We start from the raw sequence: 17953 nt of genomic DNA on the forward strand, positions 1-17953 counted from the left end.
CATGTATGTATGTACGCATGCATGTTATGTATGTATATATGTATGTACGTATACTTAAAAGTTTTCTTTTCACTGTTACCTTGGATAAGTATACCTTGGATAAGTATACCTTGGATAAGTGTATTATTCGTTAAGTTGCTCAGCATGTTTAGGATAATGAAGATTGACAAAAGATCTACTTTTCCTTTCTAATAGTGGAAATGATGAATAATCGTATCCTAGAACGCACAGAAGGTAAATTGCAGCAAATCTTTATGCACTAAAGTTCAAGATATTGTTAATAATATTTTTTTATAAAGCACACATGCATTAAGGAGAATGTCATAGATTGAATCGATTCTAACTCAATTATTGTTATGCACAGTATCAAACCCGGGGATTTGAATTCAGAATTTAAAGTGCCGTTACTATTTCAACAAGATCAACAAATTCTAAATGGTGATTCAGTTGTCATATCCATATTTTCTTTCTAGGTATATAATGTAAAATTCTTTTAGAGCAAGATTACATATATAATAATACATAGACTTAATTAGTTTGTTTATCTAAGAGATTGTAATCGAATCCTCTTGCAGAATTGATAGTAATGATTACATGCAATAGGGTAACGAGTAACAAATTGTATATTCTGAAATAGCTAATGTATATGCATTTATTAAACAACTCTAGATAATTTATCATGGTTTTAAGGGCCACATAAATATTTGGCAAAAATATTCATACTTCCGCTTCTGTAAATGTGAATATTCCACCGATGGGCGTGGCCTACCCGAAAATCTTTAGTGTGCTACTGAATGAATTGGAAGAAACACCTTTTTATTTCAAATTGGGGAAGAACACAACGGTTAAGGATGATTAATGGGGACTAAACTGCAATAATATGGAATGTAAAGTGGTGGTAAGGAAATGCTGGCTTAAGAAAGAAAACGATAACAGAAGAATAATGGGAAAGATGGCGAAAAATAAAAGGTCTAACACAGTTTAAAACGCAGTAATATCAGTGTTTGAGCATATATGTGGTTCTAATCAGGTGGAAATGTCTTTACCAGTTATGCAGTTGTTTTTAAAGTATCTGTATTTCCTACAACCCTCTGATCTAATGTTTAAAACCCGGTTTTCGAGGATTTTGCTTTACTTTGCAATACATAGATCACATCTTTTGCCTCCAAGTTTGTAAAATATGAGATTTCTAGGATATTTTATTTTTTATTGAAGCTCAAAGTTTCCAGATATAGTTGATAATTGTCCAACTTTTAAGTGTTCTATTAATTTATATGCCTAAAGAAGGATGTATGATTAAAACTTCAGTGCTTAAATTTATCTTCCGACACACCAATATAACATTTATGAATATATATATATATATATATTAACGGTGGTGTCCCAGCATGGCCGCAGCTTTGAAGGTGAAACAATTTCAGGATGTTAAAGATATATATATAGATACGCATTATACACACACACACACACACACATGTATATATATATATATATATATATATATATATATATATATATATATATATATATACACACATACAGGGTGGCCATAAAGTCACGCACCATCGTACAATATGTGAAATTGCTAACATTCTTTTTTCTCTTTTCACAACTGCCGCTATTACTCACGAACCAATCCTCATTTTATGGAGGCAGATAATCAACAAGGTGGGGGAAAGTTAATGGTGTGGTGTGGAATGTGACACAATCAAGTAATTGAACCATTTTATTTTGAGGGCTCTGTAACAGGTGATTTGTATCTGGACGTGCTTAGCAACAAGATGATGCCTCGCGTGTATTTACTTGGCAGGGAGAAATCCTGTCTGGTTTCAGCAGGATGGGGCTCCACCCTATCATGCATTACAGGTTCGTGATTTTCTGAATGAACATTTCCCAGGAAGATGGCTCGGGCGTCGCGGGCCAACTGAATGGGTACCACGGTCACCAGATTTAACTTCCATAGACGTTTTCTTCTGGGGCTACATTAAATCCCTTGTGTATTCTGAGAAGATTCGTAACCGAAGGCATCTTCTTCAAAGAATTATTGAAGCGTATGAACAAGTCAACGGCAATGAATAATTATTTGAGAGGGTTCGTCACAATTTCAAATTCCGTATGAACACTTGTTTAGAGTTACATAACGAAAACTTTGAACATTTGTAATGGATTAATTACTTCATCGCTAATAAAGCATACTTGATATTCCCATGGTGCGTGACTTTGTGGCCACTCTGTATATAAGAGCAACTATTGTGTTGATGATACCGTTTGAGGCAGATGTATTCAAGTCCATGTCTTGTCTCCAGTAAAACAGACTGTCTTTTATTTAATAGTACATAAACTCTTGATAATACACGATTCTTGAAAGCATTTATACTTGTATATATATTATACGCACTTATACGTTGATAATTTTTTATGTCATCTGCTGTTTTCGTTTTCTATTCATCAATAACAATTACTTTTTGTTTTGTTCTTTTTTATATACAGTTGCGTTTCTTGACAAAACAACTACAGACTATCTGAAATCTTCCACTCCCGTCGAGTTCGAGACAGAAGAAAATTCGGATGGATCTGGGTCGGATGCATACCAATTTAATGTTATGTCTACAGGCCAAAATATTCAAGCGAAAGTGTCATCTACTACAAGAGGCCAAATTACAGATTCAACACCTGCATTGAATAAAATATCTACTACTAATGCCATTTCAACTACAAAAGGGATTACTACTAATACTACTACTGCTACAATAACCACATCTACTAGTAGTGGTAGTAGTAGTAGTAGTAGTAGTAGTAGTAGTAGTAGTAGTAGTAGTAGTAGAAGTAGTAGTAGTAGTAGAAGTAGTAGTAGTAGTAGTAGTACCACCAACAAGACGAAAAGTCAAAGTAAAGTAGCCAAAGTGAAAGAGATAGATAGTTTAAAGAAACAACTCACCAACTACAAAATAATTGTGGCTGTAGTCAGTATTTTCTTGGGCATAATATTACTTCTGTTCATTTTCTATGTCATCTCAAAGTAAGAAGCATTCACTTTACTTTTTCCTTTCAGTATATTAACCTCTAACAATGCTTAATTCCCCATTGAAATAAACAGCACCCTTCTTTTCCATTTAGCGTCCTGCATTCACCCACAAACAACCAAGATAGCTCGCGCCAAACTTCCTCGATGTTTGTGAACAAAAGTCCTGAAAATATGTATTTGAATGGAGACATGGCAACCTAAAAATCTCCCAATAACTTATTCATCGTTTATGTCAATAAAGCCAACTTGTATCTCACCCATTCTACTGAACCAGACTTGCAAACACTAATTCATTATTTGACGATTTCTTATGGTGGTGTCACATATGTAATACAAGCCAAGAGAAAATAACCTCCTTTCTTGAAACCAGAAAATGCTTCAGTGCTGATTAGATGTTGACTCTACAAATTTCAAGGATATACAATAAGGAAGTGCTCCCGCCATATCTGGAACACTAGACCTCACAACAAAATCTTTTTTCCGTCACACCTACTGTATATTACATCATCCCCTGCATTTGCTACTTTCCAATTTTTTCTTCTAATAATAACTTCAAATTTTGGCACAAGGCCAGAAATTTCGGGGAAGGGGAGTAAGCCGATCACATCGATCCCGGTGTTCAACTAGTACTTATTTTATCGATCCCGAAAAGATAAGGCAAAGTCGACCATAGCGGAATTTGAAGTCAGAATGTAAAGACGACGAAATGCCGCTAAGCTTTTCGCCCGGCGTGCTAACGATTCTGCCAGCTCGCCGCCTTTTTTTTCTTCCTGTAGTAATATTTATTTGAAATTCTCTTTCAATCCATTTTTCCCCTGTGGATGTCGATTGAGAGATATTCATGCTGAACATCAATTGCATAGATCTCACTGGTCTCGGAAGGAATATGTACAATATAGATATTCTTTTCTACTTTAGGCACAAGGGCCGAAATTTTGCGGGACAGGGCCATTTGATTACATCGACCCCAGTACACAACTGGTACTGAATTTATCGACCCCGAAAGGATGAAAGGCAAAGTCTACCTCGGCGGAATTTGAATTCAGAACGTAACGGCAGATGAAATACCAAGCAGTTCGCTCGGCATGCTAACGTTTCTGCCAGCTCGCCGCCTTATGTACAGTATAGATATTGACTCTCCTCCTCTATGACTAATTCAGGAATAAATATACGTGTTTCTGAAGATAGGAGAAATTATCGAAATTGTTTCGTTCATCAAAATAGTTATCTAATACTTTGGCACAGACCTTGTCTATTGTTCTCTAGGGGATCAATAAGTAATAGTACTGGTAAAATAATTTGTGATTTATTTTAGAAATTGTATACTAATGAATAAAGGGTGTTTATATCGAAATCAATAGAAACATTGTTTTAGTTATTGTAGATTTCAATTTAATGGTTTGTTTACTTTTGTTTTCTAGAAAGAAAAACAGTTTAGATATTGATCAGCCACGTTATAATACTCAGGTAAAGACATATTTTTTCGTTTATTTTTTTCTATTCCTACCTTATAACTAAATAATGTCTAGAAACAGGCTCTCTATCTTTAGAATAAGAAGCTCCGAAACGCTATCACAGTCCTGCCATATTATTTTTATACTGACAGAACTTTTCTTTTAATATTGGTTTCAAATTTCGGCACAAGGCCAGCAATTTCGGGAAAGGAGATAAATGGGTTACATCGATCTCAGTGTTCAACTGGTACTTATTTAATCGACCCTGAATAGATGAAAGGCAAAGTCGATCTCGGCAGAATTTGAACTCAGAACATATAGACAGAAGAAGTGCTGCTAAGTATTTCACCGGCGTGCTAACGATACTGCCAGGTCATCACTTTAACTTTTCTTTCAATATTGGTTTCAAAGCCAGCAGTTGTACGGAAGGGTTTTAGTCGATTACATCGACCTCAGTACTCAACCGGTACTTATATTATCGACTCCGAAAGGATGACTGACAAAGTCAAACTCGGCTGAATTTGAACTCAGAACATAAAGACGGACGACATATCGCTAAAAATTTTGTGTCCTACTAATCATTTTGCCAGCTCGCTGCCTTCTTTTCTTTTAATATTGATTTCAAATTTTGGCACAAGGCCAGCAATTTGGGGGAGAGATAAGTCGATTACATCGATCCCAGTGTTCAACTAAATCAATTACATAGATTCCAGTGTTCAACTATATCAATTACATCGATCCCAGTGTTCAACTAAATCAATTACATAGATTCCAGTGTTCAACTAAATCAATTACATAGATTACCGTGTTCAACTAGTACTTATGTTATCGACCCCGAAAGGATGAAAGGCAAAGTCCATCTCGGCGGCATTTGAACTCAGAACTTAAAGGCAGATCAAAATGCAGCTAAGCATTTTGTCCGGCGTACTAACGATTCTACTATCTCGCCACCTTCTTTTCGTTTGATATTAAAATTATTTAAGATGAGAACTTTACGACAACCAGTTTTCTAGAAAAACTTGAAGTGTACGTGCTTGATCTTAGTTTATTATCTATTTCAAACTATGTTTTATACCTCAACCAATCGAAGGAAAACAAATAGATTCCTTCTTTCCATACGAGTATATTAAAACATTAATCAGTTTACTGCATTCAGCAACAATCACATAAAATTTGCTGACATACTGAAGATCCCGTAGTTTCGATTTTAATTCAAATGATCATCACTTATTAATATAGGTGTGATTAGGGATTCGTAAAGAAGGTGGAGCTAAGAAAATATGGTAGGAAAAATTATCTTTGTGATATTTACTGCTAAAGGACAGTGATACGGCTAATTAGTTGCTACAGAAATAACTGCAGATATCACTCCTATCCAGCAGTAATTATACACCACACATTCCCATTTAAATATATTGCTAGCATGTCTGTCACACAGATCTTTACACTACATCTTCTTTGTTCTTAATGTCCAAATAAGATATACCTGTTATTTCACCACTTTATTTCTCCAAATAATTTTTCGTCGTTATTTTCCGTAGTAGAAGAACACTACGATAAATAGCATTTGTTCTTATCTATTTTTCCTTTATACTCATTTTCTTGGCAAAAATGTGATTGTATGGTGAGTTCACTTTGGAATATTTCCTAATTTTAAAACTGCTTTCTGATTTTGCGTCATTTTTCATAGATTTTATGATATAGGAGTGTAGATTATATTGATAAAAGATAGCAATTATCTTTATTCTTAGCTCGAAGAATCAGCTTATATTTAATGAGATATAAAAGTGGAAAGATAATTCCCATTTGCTATTATCAAGATTATTAGAAAGAGATAGATATACGAACTTAAATACCATAAATCCAATTAGTACCTAAGTATGAATAAATATGAAATAGAAATGGAAGTAAAAGCAAGTGCCGACAGCCTGAGAGCTTAGGGAGAATAAGACTGGTCATATTATAAATGAATTATGATACTGCGAATAGTTATGAAATGTGTTTTAAAATGTTTTGTGGTAATATTGCATTCATCAATTTTTGTTATAAAAATTTATATTAATCTAGCTTGATGCTCAGGTTTTCGTATTCTTTCTTAATGCTGCTTTTTTTTTTAATCATTTCAGATCTGTGAAAATAAAACCTCAAATAGAACGGTAAATTGATATATTTTATAATAAAATAAATTCCTAGTTTCTATTACTTGTACCGAGCTATTAAAAGCACTAAAGTAATATTTCCTTTAATGTGGATAACTCAAAACTATACGGAGCACTGCATTATTAATTCATTTAAATTTTGGGACAAGGCCCATAGTTGACTGATAATTTGTTTCATCGATTCTCGAAAGAATGAAAGATGGGATTTGAGCTTAACATATAAAGAACCGGAGGAAATGCCGCAAAGCGATTTGTCCGACCCATAAGTGATTCTCCCAGCTCGCTGCCTTACAGAGGCAATATATCAATAATTCTTTCTAATTTTGGTACAAGGCCAGCAGTATTCATGGAAGGGGTTGTTGAATAAATGACCTCCAGTACTCGACTGAAAGGATGAAAGGGAAAGCCGACTCCGCGGCCTTCGAACTCAGAAGTAAAATCAGAAAAATGCCGTTTAGCATTTGTCTCGTTTGCTAACGATTCTGCCAGCTCGCTGCCCTTAGACTGGCAGTGTATTAACAGTAACAGTTCAAAATAATAGAATGTTGTGTATGATAGTATAGCAAAATGTAACACTGTATAGATATATTCAGCATTACATTAATAGAAAACTATAGTTAAAATTAAGAGATTACTATCTGGACTACATTCGAATTAGAGTGTCGTAAAATGATTCAGTATTGCGAACTAGAAATTTATACGATACGAGATATCAAGATGTCATATTAATTCAAGATATCATATTAACTTCCATTTCTGTTACCAAAGTATGATCAAGTACAGGCAGTATTCACTTAACGTCGTTTCGTTCTAAAGTCGACGCGAAATAATATATAATCAAACTAAATATTTGCGTATGCCTGTCTAACTGAAGTTTTGTTTGATTGTTTTGTTTTCTTTTTTTTTTGTAACGTGCTGCATTCAAAATTCAGTAAAATAAAAATAAATAAATGAATTTATTTTACAAAAGTCCTCTACATTATAGTCTTTGTGAATCTACTGTATACAAAGAGGCAAACCTTTTAAGGTAAGATAATATCTAAAATATAATACATTAAAGGTACTTGAATCTCGTGGTGAAGTTATATGTAAAGAAGACTTCACGGAGATAGAACAGCATCGCTCTAAATAAGATGATAAAAGTGAAGATGCAAAACTACCTCGAAACTGAAGACTTGTCTGAGATTTTCAGTTTCAGATAGCTTTGGCCATTTTCGTTGTAAAAAATACTCAAAGATAAAGCAGTTCATAATCAAACAGGTTAATAATAATTGAATACACGCGTTGCAAGGAATTATATGAACAGATGGAAAATATTTCACGAAGCAAACCTAAGATTCGTTCATGAATTAAATTATTATCCTATTGAGCTTTTTAGTTATTAATCTCTGAAAGTTATTTCTAGCATTTTTTAATTGTAGGTGTTTTACGTTTGAAGGTTCTAGATGTTTTTGACTAGGAATGTACAATAAGAATATATCATAGAAACGTAACTCTTGCTAGTTGAACAAATGATGAAGTTCGTTTCGCTTTACGCCGCTTTTCTTTTGAAGTACATATCAACGACGTTAAATGAAGCTCGACTGTATCATATTTAGTTACAAGCTATATATGTGTGTGTGTGTGTGTGTGTGTGTGTGTGTGTGTGTGTGTCGATGATACTCACTCTCATTCTATATATTGTTGTTTCTAGATGGCACAAACAACAGTAAGACTCAGTTCCTTTCTGCCGCATGTGGAGAACGGAGACGAGAAGGACCCCGATACCAATGATACCAATATCAGTTCGTTCCAGACAAGGAAGAAAAGCACGGCAAACGCATCACTTTAGTAGGAAACAAAGAACACATATACATGTGTAACACATATACATGTATGTATATATATATATATATATATATATATATATATATATCAACAAAGAATATATGTCTTTATATATATATATATATATATATAAAATGAAGATGTGTACAATTAATTTTATTGTTTTTCAACACACTTGAATGGGAAAGGCATTCGCTGCAGGGTTTTGTCTCTATAAAAAGTTTTTCTCAATAGTCTGCAGAGTGAGATGTTTCTCCGAGGCAAAACACACGAAGCGTATGATTTCTACGTTCCACTGTATAGATCCGTGTTAAAAGAATAAAATGTACACATGTTCATTTTGATACTCACTTCTCAATGTCCTTATACTATATATATATATATATATATATATATATATATATATATATATATATATATATATATATATATATATATATATAAAGCTTTTCTTTATTATGCATTTCCCTTTCTCTCATTTATAAAATCAACCATTTAACCATTTACATGAATATATGTCTACGTGTGTGTGTATGTATGTATGTATGTTTGTATGTATGTATATATGCATGCATGCTCACTACCTATATACGCAAAGATTTCTTCTCTATTGCATCATTTGTTTCTGACTGAACTCTTCAGAAAGATTAATTTAGACAGTTCAAAACTTATATTTATGCAATATATCTTCGCTCCTCTCCTTACAATTTTTCTTCATGTATCATACCACAGAATATAAGAAGTCTTGAAGCTCCGTGCCGTTGAAACAATTTTGATATAATTCTGAGGTGAGGACCAGAGTTAAAATTTATTAATCTTGCGCCCAAAACTGATGCGTGAAAAATGAAAAGAAGCGAAGCGAATCTTTAAATAAAATTCTATTACTTTATCACAAAGACAAGAAACAATGTAATTACACCTTTGAAAGTGGCGATATAATTTTCACCCCATTAGACTGCTTAGTGATATTTATTAGCCAAACATGAATCAGACAGAATATCTGTTTTTTTAATTCCATCAATATTTGCACCATATTAAATATAACATCGGTGAAATGAAGAGATATTTATTGTTTTTCTGAAGCAATTTTCACTGTTTGCTTTTATTGGTTCCAACTGAGATGTCTAGTTACCAAATTATAAGAATCTTTCCTCGTTGATTTCTAACTCCCTTTCCTTTACCTCTCTCTGGTAAAAGTTTGGTTTAGTCTGAAAGAAAAATATTAAAGATTAAAAATATATATTGCATTTTTAATGTTTTTTTTTTTTTTTTTGGAAAGAAAATAAACAAGATTTATATAAACTATACATATTAGCATGCTCACAGCAAAGTTCAAGATTTTCTTTTTCTACAAACTGCAATGTTATATGAGCTTCACCTCGTATGGTATTTCTTACTTTTTCTCTCCAATCGAACGATTATCCGTAACCCTAACTGAAGTATTTCTTGATAGACTCTCACAAAATTAGGTTATAGACTAAAAATCTTTAAACATTTTTAGTCCGATAAAATTTAGAAAATATTTTCTCAAATCAATTGAAACAATGATCAATTTTTTTTAGAACTGAAGAAGACATGCTGCGCTGACCATGGACCATGTGTGCTTGTCCCCCAATCAGTCACCCTTCAAAATGTTCTAGTTATTCTAAAAACAAGTGATAAAAGTGTAGCGAAGAACTAAAAGCTGAGAAAAATGCTAATGAAACAATGGATACTTGAATGGTTGTGCTGATAAGCGGAAAGGTTTCAACGGATGAATATATTGACGGGGGAATTATGAATTTGTAATTCGATGTAAGGTTGGCTGAATTTTTGAATTTAAAAAATATTTATGTTACCTTGCAGTGTGTCTGAATGTAGATGTGAATTTGCCGCAGTATTTCAAAGAGAACTGCAATTGCTGCACTTGCTGCCATGACAATAAATAAACCCATCATATCTTCAAATTTTAATGCCGAGTTCTCCTTCTCCTTCTTTCGATCTTTTATGTTCTGATCACCACATTTTCCAAATAGCCATCTAAGTAAGCATTAAAGAAATTATATCACTAGTCATCAAGTTATTAGTTTTAGGAAACACTCTCAAAAATAAGATGCACTAGTTTGTTGAATAGGCTTTAGGAAACCTCAAAATTTGTATAAAACGGAAACTTAAAAATATTGACAAATTATCATAAATTAGATAAGTTTTCATACATTTGTTTAATTTTCCACAAACCTCATTTCTTTTTTAATTATAAATTGAGTGAATATATAAATATGCACGAATTTATGATTTGGTGTTACTTTTAAATTATTCCCTTGAAAAATAAACACAATGTTTGCCAAATAAATATCTAATTATATCATCTTTGTTGTTAGCAAATAAATTTATCCCTTAAAATTTTTTTTGTTTTACTGTTTACGTTTTTCATGTTTTTCAAGTTTAAAATGAGAAAATATAGATGTGGTAGATAGATTAGATTTTAATTCAATACGTATCGAATAGTAATAAAATATATATAGACTTTTATATTTTAGTATAATTTGTTGTGGCTGGGGACGCGGCAGAAAAGGAAAATACGTAAGTTCTGATTAGTAGGTGGTTTCTTCTTCTGTGTTAGCTATTCATTTCTCGAGGAAAAGGAAATTTTTGGCGAATATAAATGGGGAGATTCCGTAAAATAAGGCAAATTAAAAGAAGGTGAAACCAAAATCGAGTATAATTCGTTCTAGGCACAGGCCGGAAACGTCTCTACCTTCACTTCTCACAGGCAAATTTTAAATGTTTCTTTTACCTTGTCAAAACGAAACCAATACATGAAAGACGATTAGCTTTTACGGTATGTATTTTCGACCTTCTATATTCTAAATACTAATTCAACTGTGATTGACTTCATCGTCAGGCTGCGATAATACAATTTTCAATATTATAGTGAAATTTAAAATTCTGCTGAGGTCGACTTCGCCTTTCATCCTTTCGGGAACGATAAAATACCAGTTGAGCACTGAGGTTGGTGTAAAGTTGAACACTGAGGTCGATGTAAAGTACAAGTTGAACATTGACGTAGATGTAACCGATTTAACCCCCCCGCCACTCCGAAACTACTGACCTTCTACCAAAATTTGAAATCAATATTATAGTCGAATTTAGCGGGCCTAGCTGACTGAATCGTTAAAACGCCGGGCAAATTGCCTAGCGGTATTTCGCCCGACTTAATGTTTTGAGTTCAAATGCCACCGGGGTGGACTTTGCCTTTCATCATTCGGGGTCGATAAAATAAATTCTAGTCGAGGGAGGGAGCCAATCGATTAGATCGACTCCAGTATGCAACTGGTACTAAATGTATCGTCCCCGAAACGCTTAGTCGACCTCGGCGGAATTTGAACTCAAAACGTAAAGACAGACGAAATACCGCTAAGCATTTCACCCGGCGTGCTAACGTTTCTGCCAGCTCGCTGCCTTATTTGATATATAAATATTAAGTGAACTAAAATCACTACTGTTAAAGCCGACTGGTTTGATAGTATAAAATGTTTCATGAAATAATTCCAGCTTCAAACAACTCATAGTCAGCTGTAGTCTTCTCCACAGAAAATAGCACTCGAATAGTGTGAAAATCTTATGATACCCCCACCCTCTAGAATACTAACGATAATCAGTTACTGACTGAAGACGAAACTGAAATTTTCACTTCACCGAACTTGAGTAGCTGAGCTCGTGCTAACGTATTTAATGCATATAGCATTATCTATATGGAATAAAAACTATTATGCAGTAAGGACCAAGTAATACTAAACAATATTCTGTTGAGATTTTCGACAAGTACGAAGACAACTCCTGACATGCTTTGAACTCATTTGACCTTCTCTGTCTAGGGTACGGAAATGTGTAATTATTTAAAACTTCGAAACATTGTCAACGTCATTAGCAATATCACAAATCAATTTCCAAACTGTAAGTATTCTTTGAACGTGCATTGTGAAAAAAAAAAGATAAGCTCTCAACGAGTATAAAATGAAACTTGATGAAAATATGTATGCTATTCAAGATTAACAGCATCTTTTCTAGTTTACCATTGTATAAAAATTTGTCGGTGGAAAAGAAAATTTTAAGTATAGAAATGTAATATATAACTATTCATTGTGATTTGATGTTTGTTATGGCGGAATTTTAGAATTTCAAACTTGTTAAATTCGAATGTACGCACGTACAATGCGAAATTATTCAGAAAAAAACAATACTTCAAATTCCTTAAAACTTACTCGTTTTTTATTTTATCCAAAGTACCATTTTCTTTCAATTCTAACAACACTCGATTAATTTCGTCACGATAAGGAGCGCCTTTAGGGAAGGCAAAAGCATATGATTTTTCTTTTATGGGTTGCGTGTGGGATTCTAGTTCACAGTTTTTTCCAGCATAATACTCATTGACAATTTGGTCATTTATTAAGGCAAAATTATTTTTACGAACTTTCTCAATTGCATTCTCTATTTTGTCAATTATTAACTACAAAAAAGAAGACAGACATCGTTCAAGTAAATAGTAACACGATATATATCATTCGAATCGAATCATTTTAGAAGGTTTATAATTAAAATTTGATATATTTTGCATTGTCAAACGTTGTCAGCTTGAAGTAAAAAGAAAATTAGGTCAGTTAATATTCAAATCTTGTTCCAGAATATAAGAAAAGTAAGTTAAATTAAAAAGGGATGAATCAAAATTATACTGAACAAACTTCCTACTCTCTACTATTCACTGCATAATAAAATTAGATTGCTTTAGGCAATATACACGTATTCTTTATTCTTATGAAAAAGAAAGGTACTTGTAATGATCAAAATTTTCTGAAAAGGCCATTAAGAATTAAAGTTTTACTTTGGGCTTGATTCACTGCACGAAAAAATATATGCGCAGGTACAGATCCAACTGTTACAAATGTAAGAAGCTGATAATTTATGAAACTGAACAGAAGTTCGTTTTAGTATAAATTTTATTTGCACCTTGATAGTTTTTAGCAAATATAATGCGTAATATCTAGGGGTTAATTCCTGCATGTTACAAAAGGTAGCCAGTGGATATTTGGCAATGTGATTAAAGTATCGGATAGAAGGTTAATTTTGCTCTTCGTTCATTCGGGGTTGATATATAAGGTACATGTTAAGGGCTGTGAATGAGTGAGATTTTTAACGCGTCTGATTCAGTTCTGTGGGTTTTCAGGTGAAATTTCACCTCCTGTCACCAGTAAAGAAAGAATGGTGACACCTCTTAGGAGATGCGACCGAAACATAGCATCAGCAATGAAAAAAACAATGGAAAATAGTTTCCTTGGACGACCAGAAGATCGTTTCCAACCACTATGTGCCTATTACAAACTCCTTCAGATATGCATAAATGTATCAACGTTACTTAGAGTGATATTCTATTGCTCAAAAGATCCTGGAAAGATTTTTTACAACGCTCTTGCTTTGATATCATATGCCTAGTGTTTACAAATTCTGGATTGCTGCTAAAGGCAATTTTAAGATCGAGAGATACTAGTAGTATATGAGTGACGCGAATGTGCGTGCATATGCGTCTATCAGTGTTCGCGGACATGCTTGCCTATGAATGGCAATCAATACATTAATCTGTGTACTTTAAATGTAAAAGGAATATTACCTCATCACTTTGCATCTGGAGCCACATTCTCTCATATGGATCCTTCTGACTCGTTTGGAAGAATTCTTTGAGATCACTGTCATTTAGGATTCCATATTCGTACTACAATACACATCAGACACACATATGTAAATATGTATATATATACATGCATATATATATATATAGATAGATAGATAGATAGATAGATAGATAGATAGATAGATAGATAGATAGATAGATAGATAGATAGGTAGATAGATAGATAGATAGATAGATAGATAGATAGATAGATAGATAGATAGATAGATAGATAGATAGATATACATAGACAGAGAAACAGGAAGGTGGTCAGAGAAAAAGAGATAATTTCAATTGTTTGCTAATCATTTAAGGTAACTTGATATCAAACCAGAAAAATAAAAGTTTTTCTCTTGTGTATATATAACTGGTTTAAAATAATGTCTGATTGTAAGATAACTTGATTTTCAGATATTGAAATGCGATTCCGTAAAATTTATTTCAACTCATATATTGCAAAAAAAAGTTACAGAAGATCAGAATTTTACTTCACTTTAAATCTTTTCGAATTTAATAAAAGACAAAGAGTTGTACTACAAAAGACAAGCTGGTTATTATATGGCTAATAAATCTATAAAAGCTCAGTTTACAATGAATTAAATCCAATGTACAATTCCAGTGATAATTGTATGCACGTCCACATTCACGCACACACACATGCATTCTTTTATTCTTTTACTTGTTTCAGTCATTTAACTGCGGCCATGCTGCAGCACCGCCTTTAGTCGAACTTATTCTTTGTAAGCCCAGTACATATTCTCTCGTTATCTCTTGGCGAACCGCTAGATTCTGTAGATACCAGGCGTCTTGTCGACCCGCTAAGTTCTGTAAATACCAGGCATCTACATTATTCTGACAGTCGCCAGAGAAACAAAGCAGCTAAACTATTCATATACTCAATAAATGCAGCGGTTTCTCTCTCTCTCTCTCTCTCTCTCTCTATATATATATATATATATATATATATATATATATATATATATATATATATATATATATATATATATATATATATATATATATATTTAAGTCACAATATATGGATTCCAATATAACATAGCACGCACACACACACACACACACACACACATACGCGCGCGCGCACACAGACGCACACACACACACACACACAAACGCACAAACACACACACACACGCATACATATATATATGACGGGGGTGATAAAAAGTTCCCTTAAGTGTGCCGCGAAATTTCTGGTTAGAGACCCAAAATTCCGAGTTCTTTTACAGGGCTTAGAAAATATGAAGGACCGCTGCAATAAGTGCATAAATCTGATTGGGGAATATGTTGAATAAAATCAAATTATAATTAACTGATTCCCCTATAATTTCTTTTATCCAAAGCCAGGAACTTTTCAGCACCCAATCGTGTGTGTATATATATATAGTGGAGGCGCAATGGCCCAGTGGTTAGGGCAGCGGACTCGCGGTCATAAGATCGCGGTTTCGATTCCCAGACCGGGCGTTGTGAGTGTTTATTGAGCGAAAACACCTAAAGCTCCACGAGGCTCCTGCAGGGGATGGTGGAGAACCCTGCTATACTCTTTCACCACAACTTTCTCTCAGTCTTTCTTGCTGTTTCTGTTGTACCTGTATTTCAAACGGACAACCTTGTTACACTCTGTGTCACGCTGAATATCCCCCAGAACTACGTTAAGGGTACACGTGTCTGTGGAGTGCTCAGCCACTTGCACGTTAATTTCACGTTGTAAGCGACAGAGTGCCAACAACAACAACAACAATATATATATATATATATATATATATATATATAGAGAGAGAGAGAGAGAGAGAGAGAGAGAGAGAGAGAGATACATTTCATCTGGAGTCTTTTCAGGGAGGACTTGTTTAGTATCCTCAATCACAAAATGGCTTGTGTTTTCTCTGTCCATTTTAACTGGTTCAAATTTTATCAGATATGTTTTCCTTCGGAAGCTATATATATATATATATATATATATATATATATATATATATATATATATATATATATATATATATATATATATATATATATATATATATATATATATATATATATATATATCAGTGTGTGAGTATTACTTTTCACTGTGTGAAGTTCAATTCTGTGTTAGAGTTCGAATCCTTCAAACTTTTATTGTTCTTGAACGTAGGTCTTCCATTTCGACTCTCTTGCGAGCGTTCGTAACCTCGTTACCATTGTTATAATGACCCCGTTATGTCCCGCTACTATATATCAGTGGCTGTGTGAGCTATGAATCCTCGTCGCCACTGTTATGACCCGCTACTACATATCAGTGCCTGTGTGAGCTACGAATCTTTGTCACTACTGTTATATCCCGCTACTACATATCAGTGGCTGTGTGACCTACGAATCCTCGTCGCCACTGTTATGTCTCGCATTATGACGACGTATTTCGACGTCTCTGTGGGGCTGGCCTGAACTGCGTACCTCGCTGAGTGACATAACTGAATGTTTCAGTCCACTGTTTATTAGTAGCGCAAAGGGAGAAAAGTGAAATGGGAAAAAGAGGTAAACAAGATTGTGATTGAATTCTGACTATGAAGTAAGCCTAATACAAGAGATTTCATGAAAAAAATTAAGAGAATTGGGGATGAAAAAGGAGCCTTTAAAGCTTCCACCTAACGATTGATAGACCACGCAAGGGCAATTCGTATAAATGATTGGCTTGCGGGATTGAAGTTTGAAGAAATTCAGAGAAGGATAAAACATGAACAAGAAAAGTGTGGGCAGTAGCAGAAAGTGGTAATGAAGGAAAAATGAAAAATAAGGAAATCATTATGTGCCTGTGAATACTGATGAAATAAATATGAAATAAATACTGAATATGTTCTAGCTGGACAAATGACAGTAAATATGGCACAACACTTGAACGATGAAGAGAAAGAGGTTCTATAAATGCTGCGAGATAAAGATTGTAGTGTGAACAATGAAGTGCCACCAAATGCAAGGCATATGGACAAAGGAAAAGTAAGGAGGGCCACAAGTAAAGTAAATGGCGCTTTGAGCTTGGTTAAAACAAAGAACAATAGTGAAACAAACCAACTAATTATTACTGTTGCTAACGTAGCTGACATTATAGGATACAAGCGGAACACTGTTGAAGAACGGAAAGGGAAGGGAAGGAAAGAGAATATGAATGAAGAGAATATGAATGAAGTTCGAAAAGATAAGGAAAGAACTGGGGCAATTAAATAGGATAATAAGAGAACTGAAGAATGAGATAGTAATCAGAAAATTGAATGGACAGCACGGATTAGAAGAAAGGGGAAAACGAAGAATTGACATAAAGGGTGACAGCGTTAAGGCCGAATTGAAAAGACATTATGTTAGATGCAAAGATTTTGAACAGAATAGATTGTTTCAATTAAATAGACGGTGTCTTTTGGGGGAAACAGAGGGGGCAGCATCGGGAACTGATACCTGATGCAAAAGGAAGTAAAGTATTAAGCTGACAAATACAAACAAGAAATCATACTACCTAACAAATATGAAGAAGAAGAAGAAGAAGAAGAAGAAGAAGAAGAAGAAGAAGAAGAAGAAGAAGAAGAAGAAGAAGAAGAAGAAGAAGAAGAAGAAGAAGAAGAAGAAGAAGAAGAAGAAGACAACAAAAGCTATAAAACAAATGAAATCCAAACTAAAACTAGAACAGCAACGGACCATGATGAAACGATGGCAAGAAAAGCCCCTTCATGGCAAATACTGGGCTAAACTAAATGCAAAAAATATAGACAGAGAAAAATCCCAGCAATGGTTGAGA

The 17953-nt window shown here is 33.8% G+C and overlaps 2 protein-coding genes across 4 annotated transcripts in view; one reads left to right on the forward strand and one right to left on the reverse strand.

Moving 5' to 3' along the window:
• Positions 1 to 10850, forward strand: part of LOC106873448 (uncharacterized) — a 37139-nt gene extending 26289 nt beyond the window's left edge. The window contains exons 2-7 of one of the 3 annotated variants that reach the window (XR_001409875.3): positions 2491 to 3019; positions 4447 to 4492; positions 6606 to 6635; positions 8332 to 8511; positions 9198 to 9253; positions 10028 to 10850. Coding sequence is in view for 2 of the 3 variants with exons in the window: in XM_014920807.3 (XP_014776293.2) it covers positions 2491 to 3019; positions 4447 to 4492; positions 6606 to 6635; positions 8332 to 8469 (743 nt within the window). In the remaining variant the exon portion in view is untranslated. Of the gene's footprint in view, positions 1 to 2490; positions 3020 to 4446; positions 4493 to 6605; positions 6636 to 8331; positions 8512 to 9197 lie in introns of all 3 variants that reach the window. The other 2 variants (XM_014920807.3, XM_014920820.3) reach the window with 2 other exon arrangements.
• LOC106873438 (glutamate receptor ionotropic, kainate 2) overlaps positions 9379 to 17953 on the reverse strand; it is a 79683-nt gene continuing 71108 nt past the window's right edge. The window contains exons 12-15 of the mRNA XM_014920796.3: positions 14110 to 14211; positions 12710 to 12954; positions 10304 to 10484; positions 9379 to 9673 (exon numbers count right to left, since the gene is read on the reverse strand). Coding sequence (XP_014776282.1) covers positions 9602 to 9673; positions 10304 to 10484; positions 12710 to 12954; positions 14110 to 14211 — 600 coding nt within the window. The 3' untranslated portion in view covers positions 9379 to 9601. The remainder of the gene's footprint in view (positions 9674 to 10303; positions 10485 to 12709; positions 12955 to 14109; positions 14212 to 17953) is intronic.

This window comes from Octopus bimaculoides, chromosome 6, assembly GCF_046866305.1.
Source record: "Octopus bimaculoides isolate indiv1 chromosome 6, ASM4686630v1, whole genome shotgun sequence".
In the NCBI taxonomy this organism is placed as follows: domain Eukaryota; kingdom Metazoa; phylum Mollusca; class Cephalopoda; order Octopoda; family Octopodidae; genus Octopus; species Octopus bimaculoides.